The following is a 17,134-nucleotide window of genomic DNA, read 5'->3' on the forward strand; positions in this document are numbered from 1 at the left end:
TCTTTCATTTCACGTTGTCCTTATGTTATGTATTAGTAGATGAAATATTAATTGTTTAAAATAAAAATTTAAGGTTAGAAACAATCTTTGTTAGTAGGAAATTACTGCATTTCTTATTTGTATTGTTTTTTACAGGATCAAGTACCTTATTGTGCCATGATATTTATCAAAATATTAACAAAACTGCAGAGAATCAAATAGTTTTTAATCGAGAGAACGAGACTGTTTGTTCATCGAGCAAAACTTGGCATTGGTTTAATGCTACCGCACAAGTTCCTTTGAAACAAGTGCGCTACCTAAGTTCTGTGAGTTAATTTAAATTTATAAATATATTATACTAATTTTTTAATAAAACTTTTATTTTTTCATCTGTACGCTTATTTTTATCTTACGAGAAATTTTGGTGGGTTTTATTTCATTGCAGCTACAAACTGAATGTCCTAGAGGTGACAGTTGGCAGTGCATTTGTGAGTTCAGCAGACTAGAACTACTTAAAGATAAAATGCCAACATTTGCCGTAAGTGTCGACTGCAGTAATATGCAGCTGAAGCAGCTTCCACAGAAATTGCCACGTAACGCTATATCCCTCAATGTAGCGTACAATAATGTGTGTATTCCAATTTTTCTTGTCATCTAATTAAAAATATTTTTTACTATCTAATTATTGTTTATTAGCAGAATTTTTTTAGATTACCAGTCTTGATGAGCTAAGCACGAATCCAAGTTACGATAGTCTTCGTGAATTCATAGCTGATCATAACGACATATCATCAATAAATAAACTAGAAGGCTCAAAATTTTTAGATAGCTATGCCTATCTTAGCTTGAGGCATAACAAAATAAAATCGGTATGAAATTTATAATGTAATACATTTAAAAAATTACAATAATTCGAGTTTCTCAATAAATTTGATATGATATTGTAGTAAAAATTTAGATTATTTTACTACTTTTAGCTTCCAACATACTTGTGGGTCAGTAACGTGAATGACAAGAACTATGTTAGTAACAAATACGGTGTAAAATTTGGAGGAAATGAGTTACATTGCGACTGCAATACAGCCAAATATTTAAAGGTGATTGATAAATTATGATTAAACATGTATGCTTTTGTTGGATTTTTTTTAAATAACAGATTGTATTTGTTGCTATATTTTGAAAGATGTGGTTACAGACCAAAGTATTAGATTATGATGAGGTGCTGTGTGAAAATGTCAAGGAAAGAGTAATTGATTTAGATTCGACAAAGATGTGTGTTTATCCTGCAGACTGGACAGACTACATTTATTATATCATTGCGGTGGAAATTCTATTATTAATTAGCATCATTATCAAAGTATCTTATGATTATTGGGTATTCAAAACATCAGGATATCTACCTTGGCCAGCTAATAAAATGCCCAAACTTCCTTGTGACTGGTTATGTGAGACCTGAACAATGTAAATCTATTAACAATACATTTATCTACAAACTGTGACATTTAATTGCTTTCACAATTATCAGACTTTGACTGTCAAACAGTTGTTATTTCAATAAAGTGATGCTGAGCCTCATTTGATTAATTTTGTTATCACCCATTTAAATTTCGATTACCCAATTAATATACTACAATATTATTTAAAAAGATCGTATCCTACCTTTATTTAATGATATTTGATAGTTGTGAGAATAATGATACAAATAAAAAAAAAATAACAGTAACAACATTAATAATAATACTAATAATAATAATAATAATAGTAATAAAATCAGTCGTGAGGGATCTACGGACCCCCTTATGGGAATTTATGCTAAATTGAAGGGTCACAAATAATGTTGAACCATCATAAGTTAAACGCCGTTTCCCATTCAATATGGTTGTCAATACAAAATGATGGATCATACAACTCCTATGATATGAGTATCATAGGAGTTGTATCATCAAATAATACGACTCAAAAATTTTGTGGAGCATATACAACCAAGTGGCTCTACACTTAGTCTGATATGGCAGCCGCCACATCAGAAGTATGATTAAACTTTTAATCGTACAAAATCAAATAGGAAGAATAATCGTTGTTAGCAAAAGTCGACTACCACAGTACTTGTATTTTTATGGTCACATGTTTAGGTCTTGATTACTGTTGTTCGTGCTTATCCAGCAATAAGGCTTTTTTCTTAAAAATACGTATAATTACATTTGAAAAAATTTTTTTTTGGAATGTTAGACGACGGGCTTTCAAAGTCAGTTTAATATCATACATTACTTATTGATAAATTTATTGCTTTGTGTTCAAATAAATAATGACAAATATTATTCAAATGTTCCCGTGTCTTGTATACTTACTTTTTACGTATTGTGTGTTGCATATATAATGCATTATTATAATTTATATTGATTTTTCTAGTATAATGCGCTTAGGGAAAAAAACGTGGTTTTGGTTTATAATTCTCTTTTATATTTTCTTGGTTTATAACGTAAGACCATGTGTTTTGCCAAAGTAAACAATATCTACAATTCTGTTGATTTTTTTCGTTTTTATACAGAAAAACACCATCGCAAAACAAATTTAAAAAATTACAATAGCATCTGATGCATGTTGCTATCAATAGCAACCTACGATTGATTTTCACGAACCTAATAACTTGCTGTGTATCTCCTCTGGAACACTAAATGGCTCGTAGAAGATTTTTTAAAGATCTATTGCATAAATCTGCAGCAAAATTTAGAACCTTAACAATATACTATAATCAATATATTGTTATACTACTGTTAAAAATTATACGATTTCATTTAATTTTTGTCTAATAATTTTTAGCAACAAAAAAATGTCTTTGATCTAAGTTTAAAAAAATTTTAGGTAAGATAAAATTTAAAATTACACACTTAATAAAAAATAAGCAAGAAAGTTTTGTCTTTTAGTAGTGTTGTGCATTTATGAGATGATAACAACAATAAACGTAGTCACTATAATTTAGATCATGCAGATGAACGTGTTTAACAAAACTAAGTAAATTAAAAGAAAAGTGTAGGCGATACAGGTCTAAATAATGACCGTTTGGTATTATTCATTTGAAAACAAAGTGATAAATTTATTCATCAGTAATTTGTAATAATAAAACATCTTTGCAATCCCCTCTTCTAACATTCCAAAAAAAATTTTTCGAATGTAATTACACGTATTTTTAAGGTAACAGACTTATTGCTGAATAAGGACTAATAACTGTAATCAAAACCTGAACATGTGGCCTTGAAAATACAAGTACTGTGGCAATTGACATATGCTAATAACAATTATTCTTCTTATTTGATTTTACACAATTGAAATGTTAAACGTATTCCTGATGGGTGAAGAAAAAGTATATCCGCCATATTGTGTCAACCACCATATTATGATATTTCCAATCACAACTCACATTTCATTGTAGAAATAAAACAGCTTTAGGTTACATTTGGAATAGTTGCGATAAATTAGATAACATTAATACTGTTAATACAACAAAACTAATTAGTAGAACACCTTATCATTGAAAGCTGGGAAAACTTACGTACTTACAATACAATTGGATTTTATATATTTTAGCCTATAATTATTTAGTGGGCATCACAAAATAATTTCTACAAACAGGTTTAATAAAAGTTACTTGAAAACTTTATTTCTAAGTTATTGAATCTTAATCGTGTAGCATTATAGAAACCGTCTAATATACTTAAGTTTCCAATTTATATCACTTTTATTTCTAATTTCAGTTGAAGTTCATGAAGTGACAAGCTTTCAAGAATGCTGTTTATTATTTTTATGAGAAAATGTACATAATTGTTGTTATCTAATTTCTCAACATCTTCAAATATTAAATAAAAATTAACAGTCTCTTTTACTGCAATGCTTAAGTTACATCTCATTTTTAACTGAAAGAGTTTGACAAAAATCTTCTCCTTAATCAATCAATTCATTTTTAGAAAGCATTTTTGTGTTATACAAATCTGCCAACTACTTCTGATGTTTTTTTTTGTTTTTAAGCTGTATCTCAAATATTAAAATCAACTGCTTTTCATTGTTTTCATCGCTTCCAAATTCTAAAAACGCAATCTATCTATTTTAAAAACCGAACAGAAGTTTCAAAGTCCTATAACTAGGGCAAAAGTTTTTTAAATAAAAACCATTATAAAATATAATTTGTACGTATATTATACAAAAGGGTACAATGTAAAAATTATACTAATAAATATAAATTTTAAGCTTACACATGAGCTTGTAAACAACAAACTTGATACACATGTCATACAAAAGCACACAATATTAACATTATACTAATGAATATAAATTTCAAGCCTTCATATCAATGCACGAATGAAACTTGATACATATATTGTATAAAAGCACACAATATAAAAATTATACTAATCCATATAAATTTTAAAAACGTACCATTCTATAGTTATATCTAAGCTTACTTATTCTTAGAAATCTAATATGAATCTAAGAGGTATACAAGCAATATTCATACATTTATCATCGTATCAATTGGTGCATATATGGATGGTGGCACTTGTATGTAAGCACTCTTAAATCCATTCATGTCCTTTTCGATGGCAAATATACTAAAGATCCATGGTAAAAATTCACAAATTTTCTAAAGAAATGAATAAAAATGAGAAAAAATCCTTTTCAGGTGAAGATCGAACACATAACCTCCTGTTTACTAGACAGTTGCCACATCACTTAAGCTACCGAGGAGCCGTGCATTCACTCGCACCGTAGGTTAAGATAAGTTCTCACTCTTAATTTTTGAGCTGATAAACAAACCAATCCACTCATTAAAAGATTTATCTTACGATGTCAAAAAATACAATAATCACCGCACGCTAGAGGTCCACGGGATAGAGTGGTTTGAAGGTGATGTTACGACAAATGATTCAAAATATCCTTATTAAACTTACTAAAAATCTCAAGAGAATTCACATGTATGATAATGATGGAGCCGAGTTCATAAGTTCAATATTAGAATGTGAGGTTCATGACTTATCGCAAATTCATACCTCGTTTATAATGCATGAAAATAAAAATAAAAAAACTGCTTTACTAATATGTCTAATGCATGCGCAAAAACGTATTCAAAAACAAACAGTCATTTTCTGTACTGAATAGAGCGTGTTTTTTAAAAGCATAAATCATCAAAACTTCATTTCTAAAAGCATCATAGCAGGATAGTGATGTATATTATAATGCCTTCTGGAATATTAAACGTGGAAGTCCGCAAATACCATTTTCCAGTTGTCAAGTTGTGGTGGATAGTATCAGTGGTAATAAGAAATAACCAATAAATTTTTACTGAATTTAAAAAAAAAGTTACTGCAAATAAACCTTGCAACTAATATTTATGCTTTTTTTAGGGGGGTCACTGGTCTAAAATTTTATTTTGAAAAATTCTATACTTGTAAATATTGAGAATGATATAATATATACATAAAAAAATGATATGCAGTCTTCCAAAATCCGAATAAGATACTACAACTCTTTTGTAAATAATAAAAGTATATATGTAGTGTTCACTCTAAAAGTGGGCGCGACGTTTCTGTAAAAAGTATACATGGCGCAATTTGGATGGAAAGAGGTCAATGTATAATAATTTGACATAAAGTAGTTGATTATGTACGCATAAGCCGACGTACGATAAAAAGTTTAGTGGTTAGGATGGTAAAAAATTAAGGGATTTTTTAGTCTTAAGAACTAAATCCTATTTACAAAGAGCGTATCTCGAAGCAGGAGCATAAAATTAACAAGATCTTGAAAACAAGAAAAAGGAAAAAACAAACAGCACTTTGGTATTTGGGTAGGATACCCTAAAAAATTTAACGTTTTGATAAATTCCAGTGATTTAAAAAACAATGCATCATAACATGTCAACAGTAACTCCACCTAGCAATAGTAGTATGATATATCTTCCAAACAATACTACAACAAATTTTTCTATTCAGTTACCGAAAGAAATCGAGCTAAGCGCAAAATACGAGGTTGGAATCTCCAAGATTCATGTACCATTTATTATATTGCATATTTGATGAGAAGAGGCCGTGATAAGTGAGCCAAGTGAAAAAAAAGAGTGTCGTATTCAGCTTGGTACCTACGACTCTGTACATGTTTTATGTGATGAAATAAATAGAAAATCGTTGAAATATTATCATAAAGACAATAAATAAATGTCAGCATTTAATTTGTGATCGTCGAGGTAGATTTGTATTTATTGGTTTTCCAACAATAGGACTAGGACGAACAAAAACATAAGAAAAAACTCTGACTATATCAACTACAAAAAAAAACGTTATTGGGTTTGAGAAAGGATGAAAAGAGATTAAACGTGATTTTGCCGAAATAAGAGGGGAGCACAGACTATTGTTTCATGGTAAACAACCAGCAAGCCTATCAAGAGTACCCGATCAACTTTTTATCCATTCTAATATATGTAAATCAAGTATTGTTAGTGATACGTTTTTACCCCTGTTGAAGATAGTAAATCAAGCCGCTCAGAAAATTTATTTCGGAAGCTCAATTGTCAAGAGGTATACTCTGCCAGCCTACATACCCCTACTCAATAATAGATGTAATATGATCGATATAGATATAAGAGATCAATTTGGTAAGCCAATATCATTTGAGTTTGGGACACTGACCGTGGTGTTAAATTTTATAAATGTTTTCTTTTAAGCGAGTCGTTATAAAATGGTTTTTTTATGATGGCTTTACTTTATTATACACAGCATGGAAGAGGAAGAGGAGTCGAGCATGTGTTTGCAGGATCATATAGACAGAGAGGGCATGGATTAGGCTCTTTTTTCACTGGACTATTTCAGAGTGCTATACCTTACGTAGTCAGAGGTGCTCGTGCGGCTGAAAAAGAAGCTGTACGAATGGGAATGAATATAATTGACGATGTTGGAGAGAACAATACACTGTTTAACCATGCATTCAAGAATCAGATGACCGAATCTGGTAAAAATTTAAAACGTTAAGCTACAGAAGAAATTGTGAAGCTGATGGAAGGATCAGGGTATAATGCTTTACCATATAAAAAACAAGCACAGTCTCGGCATAGAAGCGGTGGAGTGAACATCACGTTAAAAAGCGCGAAAAAAAAAGAAAAAATAAAGTCGATCGAAAGTAGCCAAACGAAGAATAGGTGCATGTAAGAAAAATAGTAAGAAGAAAAAACCAAACAGAAAAGTAAAAAAAATTCGTTGTAAAGCAAAGAAAAACTCGTGACTCCTCCAAATAATGCTTATTCTTACAGAGCATACAAACGCTTTTAAATTACGGTCCTGCAGCAAAATCATCGTTTTTGCACTAGTACAATAGATGAATTACCCAGCTTGAAAAAAAATTCATTTCTTACTGGCGTCAAGAATATTCAAAGATGGAAATACCGTAAACATAATAGGTCGTTTAATCAGGATAAATTGTCATTAGATGTTGTCGAAGTTCGTTTACGCCTAGTGCACTCAAAAGATGCTTTTTGTCTAATGGACACTTCAGTAAAAAATTATTCTGTCAGCATTACCGAAGCTACGCTTCTCGTTTGGTGAGTATAACCATCGTTGTTTTTTCTTCTACAGCATTGGCATATAATATATGTTTAGTACCTAAATTCTGTAAAAAATATAAAATTAGGGAAAAAATAAAGATTTTACACTCATGTCAAGAAAAACTCTATTTAAAAACCAGATGCGGGTCTTGGGACCTGTAACAGATGCAAATCATTAAATAAACTGTAAGCTTTGGAACGTGGAATGAACAGTGGTGTCTTTACAACAAACGTTTCCTATTCCCCGAACACTAATTAGCCATTATTATCATACTGTCGTAACTATATCTACTGTTTTTTTGTAACGCAGAGAAAACAGTAGTACTTTTTTTTAACAAACAAATTTTTTTCCAGAACTCTCATCACACCTTGATCACGAGTCGTTCTCCCACATTTTCTGGTGCGTTTAACTTTTTTTTTTTTTGTCAAGTAGGTCTCCGTCACTCAAAACGATATGTATGTCGGGCACCTACCCGTAAACACCGTAAACAACAGTTGTACAGTTGATCAGCAGGTATACACGGAGGTATAATTTGGGTTAAGAGAGTGCAAAAGTTGTGTAGTCAGAGTACAACACAACGTCAATCTTCCTCAGTACCAATTATAAGGCTACTACAGTCCGATGTTTGTGTTCATACAGTTTGGCGGAGGGCTAAGCTGTAAGAGCCCGAAAAGAGGAGGCGAGCGAGCCCAAGGCTTTGGACTCTCTTATAACAATCCCAGAGGCTCACAGTCTGATGATAAATATAAATGTATGTGTATACATAGATAGTCAGAGAAAGGAAAGGTGTACAGCGCTATACTGATGATGCATATATATATGCAGAGCGCGCGGTGGCTTAGTCGGCTAGGTTGTTAGTTGGCACGCGGGAGACCGCGGTTCGATTCCCGGCCAGTGCGACTTTTTCGGGCAAGTACCTCTGTAAATTTTCACATGTGCTTTTTCACCACGCAATGCCCCTCAAGGAGGGTTTAGGCGACCTTCTCGCAGCAGCATAATCGACTAACTTCCCCGCACCCCCCTCATAGTAATAGGATTACTTTCCATCCCTCTTTCCTTCCGTCTCTCAATTGCTAAGTGCCTAAAGTAGTGCCCTTCATAGGAGCCGGACGTAAAGCACTATAATATAAAAAAATATATATATGTATGCATATGTTTGCATTTCTTTTTACTTACGACGTGCAAAGCATGGGCTCGAATCAGCTGCTGCTGTTTTAACTATTTACACGCTGTATAGCTTGTGAATGTTTTTTATCAAGTAGTTTATACGTATTAGTGTATAAGTTACATGTGTATAAACTATTAATTTTGCGTGTAGATCATACTGTACGAAAATGATAGCTGCACAAATATATGCTGTTACAACGATTATCAGCCGTTACCGTATGCAGATTAAGTAAGTGTCAATTTTTTTCCTTAATCAACAAATTTTGTGTATGTTTGTTGTATGCAAGTATACAACTTGTGAATTTATTAATGGCACACATAAGGTTAACATATAATTATAAATGTTGCACATCCAAAATCATCATACAATCCTTTTGTTGAATGTTTTTTGATTTGTCTTTTAATATTAGTAACTACCAGTAACTCTCATCATCATGAATGATCATCAGTTTGGACTAACAGGTATTTTTACCAGATCCAATTCTGTTCCTATATTGGATGGTTTTCAAATATTCATCGTTTATCCATGCTTAAACTCGTCTTTTGGATATTTGCTGGTATGTTTATTTTCGCTAATTTAAAGATTAGTTTTTTAGAAGCAAAATCAAGTTTCAATTTATAAATTGTTTTAATATAATAGATACTGAAAGATTTTTAAGCTGTGCATGGTGCTTCCGCAGAAAATTTTTTTTTAAATTGGGATACAATAGCCAATACAATTATAACACTTGCGCTAAAAACGCTAAAAATGATCAAGAAAACAACAGTGCATTAAAAGAGATCTTGGACAATAATCTTACAGTTAATAATGGTTTGTGAATATGTTTTTACTATTATCAGTAGGCACTACAAATGATCCATCTATTATCTGCCTATTTTATCAAACATAACTTGAAAATAATATCGTTAAAATCATATAGGACTGATAAACAACTTGTAATTTTTACTAATAGGTACTCTGGCTTTTTTTCTCTTTCATTACTTGTGCCCTTTGCCAAGCAACGTCAGAAAATTAAAAAAGTATGCAAAAGTAAATCGACAAGAAAAATTTGATTGTTTTTTGATACACAAACTCGTAATTTTCAACGTTTTAAAGAAATATTTCGTGCTCTAACGTTTCAGAAATTGATTTATCATATATTTATACCATTTTAGGATTTTAATAAGGAAAACGAGAAAAGCTATCTTTGACACCGTCAAAGCTTATTTAGAAAATATTAATGAAAGATCGTTTGAACCCGAGATTTTGCCCTATATTTTTTGTGGTAGATACTTAGTGCTATCTAAAGAAGTGGTATGGCGCATCTCGTGGTAAATGACTGCTGTCGATTTTCTGTGGATTTTATAATAACCGCTGTAGATGCCCCCTACAAACTACTGAAAAAAATTGAATATAAAAATTTTCGGAATCACAAAAACATTTTTTAGTTCTTAGATTTTTATGTGTTTAAGTTAACTAATGAAACTCCGTTTTCAAACGTGACTAAGATCATTTAGAGGATAAAAACTGTAAAATGCTCAATAAATTCTAAAAGTCCTTAAAATTTCTCAAAATTAGAGGTACCTGTGAGTACAGAGCCGTAAGTTAAAAATTTTATTAGTCATCAAAAAAAAGATTCAATTTAAAAATTGAAAAAATGTTTTTTCTCAAAATTGAGTATAACATTAATAATTATAATAAATGTACAGTTTAGAATTGTATAGATTATTAAGTAAATATTGTAACAAGAAAGGCGAATTTTTTTTTATTCATATTTTCAAATCTTATTATTGAAAGAAAAAAATTCTTAATATGTCTTCGAGAGCGAAAATCGATTTTGAAATTTCAAAATTATATTTGATGTTGGCTGTGTTAGCATAAGGCTCCATTTGTTAAGTCAGTTAAGGTCGCGTGATCATTTATTGTAAGTGCGGGGGAGACAACATGATGTCACCGTCTCACTCGCACTCATCATAAATGATCACGTGACCATAACTGATTTAACTAACGGAGTCTTATGCGAACGCAGCCGTTGTATAATATCTCAAATTTATTTCGAAGTACTGTTCAAGACATAATAAGTGTTTTTAATAAGTTTATATCTAAAAGTGTGATCCCATTATTGAATACACGTACAGAAGAAAAGTTGAGTAGCCTTGTAACAAAACTGTAATTGATAAGGTAAAAAGTATAACCGAAGATTACAGTGATATGTTTCATACTTTTTCAATAAAACATAAAAGAATAAAATATTTTCAAAACTTCTACAACTACATTCCATTGAAATCAACTAAAATTGGTGTAGAAACAGTCACTCACCATTCAGTAATAAAAATTTCACATGTAAACATTATGTATATACCACCTCAAGAAACCTTAAAATTCTTGTTGGAGATACCTGGAGTGTTTAAAAACGTTTGTAGATTTATGGAAAGTTTAAAAAATGAAGAAATTATAGTTTAACAACATAATGCAAGCCGAAATGTGAAAAAATAAATATTTAAAATTAGGCACTTGCTTACTTCCTTTGATTTTTTATAGTGACGATTTGGAGCCAGGCAATGCCTTAGGTAGCCATGCAGGTGTACAAAAGCTCTGCAGTGGTTATTTGCAATATCTGTTTCTACCGCCAGATTTAGTGGCAAAACTTGATAACGTCATTTTAACTATCTAATTCTATTCAGAGATGTGCAAAAAGTTTTTGAATAAGCTGCTGTTCTCTCAATCAGTTAAGGACTTAAACCTTTTAAGTACAGAAGGATTATTAATAAATGTTGATAAGACTAGAATCATAAAAGTATTCTTTAGGTTTTTGTTGGTAATGGGTGACAACTTGAGACTTAATGAAATTTGCGGTTTCGTAACTAGTTTTACGAATACTCGATGTTGTAGGATATTTAGAGCAGATAGATTTCAAATCGAGTGTTGAGGACGAAAAGTTTTTGAGAAATAGAAAAAACTACAATAAAGATCTTAAACTTAAAATTAATATGAGCGGAATAGTAGAACCCTGCATTTTTAACGAGCTTGCTGATTTCCATATTACAGAAAACCGGTGTTTAGGTTTCATGCATGACTGCTGAAGTGATTTTAAAAAATTCTTTGTCAAAAATACTAACAAACCTCATATATGATGACAGATTATTTACCATCGAGGTTTTCAATGATCGTTTAAATTGTTTTGAATTTGGTGCTTATGAGAATAATAATAAACCAAGAAATATTTACAAAATCACCGGTAAAAAATGCAAAGAAGATTTTATTGAAAAAATTAAAGTAAAACAATTAGCTGTTGAGATGATGTGTTTGACGAAATATTTTGGACTTATAGTTGGCGATTAAGTTCCTGAAAATAATGAGAGTTGAAACCTGTACTTGATTTTACGCGAAATCGAAGGCATATTATCGTCTCGACGATACGTTCCCGCAGGTTCATATAGAATTCATTTCCTTATTCAAAAACGCGATGATTTACGTATAAAATTATTCGACCCGTTACAACCAAAAGATCATTTCGCAACACATGTTCCTACAGTGTTGATATGGAACGAGATATGGATGTATCTAAATATAGTCTATTAATTGACAAAACAAATTCTGATAAATTTGTAATTATAAAGGATAAGACACACTCACCATCAACTGTAATTATGAACAATGTCAGTTATGATGGTCCTCAGTTCAGTTTAATTACGAAAATTTATTATTTTTTTGGTGAAATTTACTTTTTACTTTGTCTAATGGATATGTTGTATTTTAAACACTACTAGTATGCTTATAAAGTGACAATAAATACACTAATGAAACAGTTACGTTGTTTTAAAATATTACCAAATATTAAGCCTTGCGTATTCGTAAAACTTAACAGCGAAATGTATATAGCAACTAAATATGACGTTTAATTAAATCTTTGTATGAATCTTTCTTTTAATTTACAGAAATAATAACTCTGTATACAAAATTACTGAGGTTATTATTTTTCCTTAAAAATTTATGTGTTATTTATTTAAAATTATTGTTTTTCATAATTTTAACACTAAAAATATTATAATTTTTAGCCATTGTATATAGGTATTATACATAAATGTACGTAATGTGTATATGTCTGCACATCACAAACTCTTTTTCTTTCTATGTATACATCTATATTTATCGTTAGGCTGTGAGCCTCCGGGATTAGCATGAGGGAGTCCAAGGCCTTGGGCTCGCTCGCCCCCTCTCTTCGAGCTCTTACAGCTTAGCGCTGCGTCAAACTGTATCAACACAAACTGTTAGGTGACGACTTGCGTAAATTAATAAATTTTTATTTTTATTCTATTTTATCCTGTTATATTTCATTCCCAATGATAAAATTTTAAGACTCTTTACAGAGTCATACTCAACGAGAGTCGTCGCCTAACAAAGCTGACTGTGTACTTCATGGCTGTTGGAAGTGTCAAGTGACAACCGAAGCGAGCCATGAAGCTTTAACACATGAAGTCAGCAAGTACTGGCCCCATAGCAAGTAAGACGAAGAAGTTTTAATTAAAACTTCGTGCAAGGTGCATTTCTTTGCGCGGCGTTTTAGTTAGTAGCCCGATGCCGCTCATCGAGAGCAGACGTTAATAACTAGTATTAAAAGATTAACCAGACGTTCCATCTTTTCTCTGTTTCCTTTTATATGTATACAAGTAACGTAAAATAAAGTAACACAAAACTAATTAGAAAAAAATTAAAATTATTATAAAATAAATGATTATAAATCCAACGGAAAGAGGAAGTACAAGTCATCCGAATTGGTCATCCGGATTAATAATTAGTGGAAAGAAAGGTAAGTTAACCTGGATATTGTATTCAACACTCTACTTCTTCCTTCCTTTTTTTAAACAAACAAATAGTTGGACTATCTGCTGTCCCGCAGCCTGTGAAGGAGCGTGAGACTGTAATTCACAGTTTTTGGTTTGAAGCTGAAAATAAAATTAAATGACATTAAACGTTATTTAACAAAATTGGGAGCAGAGCGTGGTTAATGGTCTCTAGCTATTTGTTTATTTATTATATATTCTCTTATTACCATCTTTCTCTTAAGAAACACCAAACACCATTCAATGAAGCATGTTAATGAATGACGCGCAATACCCCATATAGTACACTGTGCGCGGACGCGTATATGCTGTGCTTTTGCGGATAGCATCGTTTATGCGGTATTTCGTTATAACAAAATAAAAATAAAAAAAAAAAAATAAATAAAGTAAATAAAGAAAATAATGAATATAATACTACATTAATAAATAAACGGAAAAATAAATAAAAGTTAACTGTCATTAAATAACAATAAAATAAATAAATAATAAGATAATATTGTGTTTTAAATGATAATAGAAAAATAAGAAAATAGTGACCTCTTATACTACACGCTTACAAGACAGAACAAATACACTGTTTCTACCCTGAATCTGCTAACCAGAGCGGTTCATCCCTCTTCTCCTGCTTAAATAGCGGACATTCTATACCCAATATCTGCTAACCAGAGTGGCCTTTCTCTTCCTACCCTGAATCTGCTAACCAGAGTTGTTCATCCCCATTAGTCCTGCTGAAATAGCGGACACTCTTTACCCTAGATCTGCTACTTAAAGCGGTCTATCAAAATAACAAATACAAATACACAGACATATTTGCACGTAATAGTGTTAGTAGAAGAAAAATTCTCAAAAAACGGAGTAAAGATTTAATATAATTAATGATTTTACTTATATACCCACAATTGTTTATAAAATAATATTTAATGAAACCGCCAACAAATAATTTTGCGAGTAATAACAAAGGTAAGAGAAGTGGTAGGACATTGTTTATGCAGGAGCTTATAAGAGAGAAAAACGTTCTAGAAAAAAATTAGATTTTATTAATAATCAGTTAAAAAATTACTATAACTGTGATGCATTAAACAGTAATTTATCAAAAAACAAAAAAATCGAAAAACAAGTAGTAAGTACGTTTCAGAAAAATAATTTTTATAATTCAGAAATTAATGTTTAGCGGTAATGCGATAATTTTTAAATTCGATTAAATACATAATTTGATGGATTAATTGCTTTCGTGGAAAAAGAGTTTCTTAAATGCGCTCAAGAACATATAAACGCATAGGCAAAAGATTACTCATATACATACGAATATATAAAAAAATTATTAATACGGTTTTAAAACTGTGACCGTCGAGCCCATTCTTGCTTGAAGAGGAAAAAGTGTTAAGTTAAGTCGGATACTCTCGTAAGGAAAGAGCCCTTCAATATTACACCGCGCATTAGCTGATGCTCGCGTAGCAATTTGTATGTATAGCTACACATGCCACATTAGAAATCCCTGCGCCGTATACTCCCTTGCTTAAAGCAAATTATATCATATAAGCGCGCTCGATTACACTCTCTCACTTTAGTTTTTGGGCATACACATAGTACACTTATCGTATACCTATAAAAATTAAAGCAAACTTATTGCATTGCATGCGTTAAGCAAACGCTCACATTAAAGACATACACATCCACACGGAAACAAATACACAAACATATATATATATATATATACTAGTGGGGCTCACGCCCCCCTGCGTGCACTGCGCGCCAACCCCCCAACTTCCGAATATTGTGCATCAATACAAAGCAGTATCAATATAAAGGATTTAATAGAATATATTTCCAAAATAAATAACCAAAACAAATAGTAGTATAATTTTTTTTTGTTAGTATTACACACATAAAGAATGTATGAAAAAAAAAAATAATAAAATAAAATAAAAAAAAAAAAGTAAGAAGAAAGAGGAAAAAAAACGCACGTAAGGTATCATACAACTAAGAAAATGGTCAATGGAAACGATGATGCCAATATCACCGTAGCCGAAGCTCTGATGGAGTCTCTCAATGCCAACTTCTCATTTCAGCATGCAATTAAATCCATCTTTATATTCGATGGAAAAAATATTCCACTGAAGAATTATATACAAGATGTTAAAAATGGAGAAAGCTGGGTCCGAGATGATCAAAAAGATTTATATAAAAGAGCAGTATTGCAGAATCTACGAGGTGCCGCACGCATAAGCGTAAGTGGCCAAGATTTTGAAAACCTCGAAGCATTTATAACCCATTTAAAAAAAAGATATGCAACAGAAAAAACCGTTGCTTATTATCAAACTCAGCTACAGAAAGGGCGCCAATGACAAGGCCAATCAGTTGGTGAATATTATGATTATGTAAAGCTACTGCTAAGCGGTGCTGAAAAAGCCTTGATGGAAGATAAAGGCAATACATACAACGCGCATATAATGACCCCTATAAAAGACATAGCATAAGACATGTTCATAAGAGGACTAGCACCTATGATAAGCCAGCAAGTAGATGCAAAAGAATCTGCTTCTCTAGCCAACGCCTTCGATAACGCGTTGAGATTGGAGAGCCGAATGAGAGCGGGTATAATTCCGGATACGCGATATCAAGGACTACCTCGTAGTGACTTTAGAAATAATTTAAATAACTCATATCAACAGAAGAATAGGTATCCCGATCAGCTATTCTCATCACATCAAGTGGCTCAAGTTAATGAACAACAGATCGGCAATGAAAATAATCACGCTGATAGGCAGTATAATAATTATCAAAATTATAGTAGACAATATCAACAACAAAAAAATGGACAGAATTACTGTAAAAATTATCAGAATCAGGGAAGAAATTGGAATTTTCAAAATCAATGGAGAAACTCTAATTATTATCAGAATAATTTCGGACGATATCATATTTAAAATCCTAATGATTATTACACTCAAAGGAATGCTAATTTTAATGCTGGTAATAATCAAGGATACCGAGGCATAGGTCAAAATTATAATAGGTACCCCCGAAATAATAATTATAATAAACAAAGTTTTAATTCTAAGTATCAGAATCAGAACTTTCAAAATCAATACCAACCAGGAGACGACCGTTTGCCGCATCATTTAAACTCTCAGGCGGCTCACCCCAATTGTCGTTCGGAGGTGAGCCCTTAAAGACAGAATTCAACCCCTACACCGAATGTTTCAGCGCAGGTAATGAAAATAGCAACAGAATTAAAACCGTCCACATTGGTACCTGCCAGGGACTTGGCGTAGACGACGAGGCTACAAGCATAAGGTTATCAATCCTAGAAGGGAAAAATCACTTTATAACACTCATGCTCGATAATAGCGCCGCCACAAATCTGATTAAATTAGATCAGTTGCACCCATATTCACAAGTAGAGACTAGTGAAATTATTAACCTCACTGGAATCACACCTCACCCAGTTTTAACTAAAGGAACAACGTATAAGACCATACAAGGAAAACCTACAATTTTTCATGTAATCCCTAACGATTTTTCGATCAAAGATGGCGGTTTATTGAATCGAAACTTTTGTAAAGAACGACGAGCCACAT

The 17,134-nt window shown here is 31.7% G+C and overlaps 1 protein-coding gene across 1 annotated transcript in view; it reads left to right on the forward strand.

Moving 5' to 3' along the window:
* hfw (leucine-rich repeat domain-containing protein hfw) overlaps positions 1-1,543 on the forward strand; it is a 147,567-nt gene extending 146,024 nt beyond the window's left edge. The window contains exons 4-8 of the mRNA XM_089595580.1: positions 136-305; positions 425-607; positions 690-848; positions 957-1,076; positions 1,163-1,543. Coding sequence (XP_089451706.1) covers positions 136-305; positions 425-607; positions 690-848; positions 957-1,076; positions 1,163-1,435 — 905 coding nt within the window. The 3' untranslated portion in view covers positions 1,436-1,543. The remainder of the gene's footprint in view (positions 1-135; positions 306-424; positions 608-689; positions 849-956; positions 1,077-1,162) is intronic.
* The last annotated feature ends 15,591 nt before the right edge of the window (positions 1,544-17,134 follow it).

Source organism: Copidosoma floridanum, unplaced genomic scaffold (assembly GCF_036245765.1).
Source record: "Copidosoma floridanum isolate Cflo_tuat_1 unplaced genomic scaffold, Cflo_Japanese_pri ptg000026l, whole genome shotgun sequence".
Classification (NCBI taxonomy): domain Eukaryota; kingdom Metazoa; phylum Arthropoda; class Insecta; order Hymenoptera; family Encyrtidae; genus Copidosoma; species Copidosoma floridanum.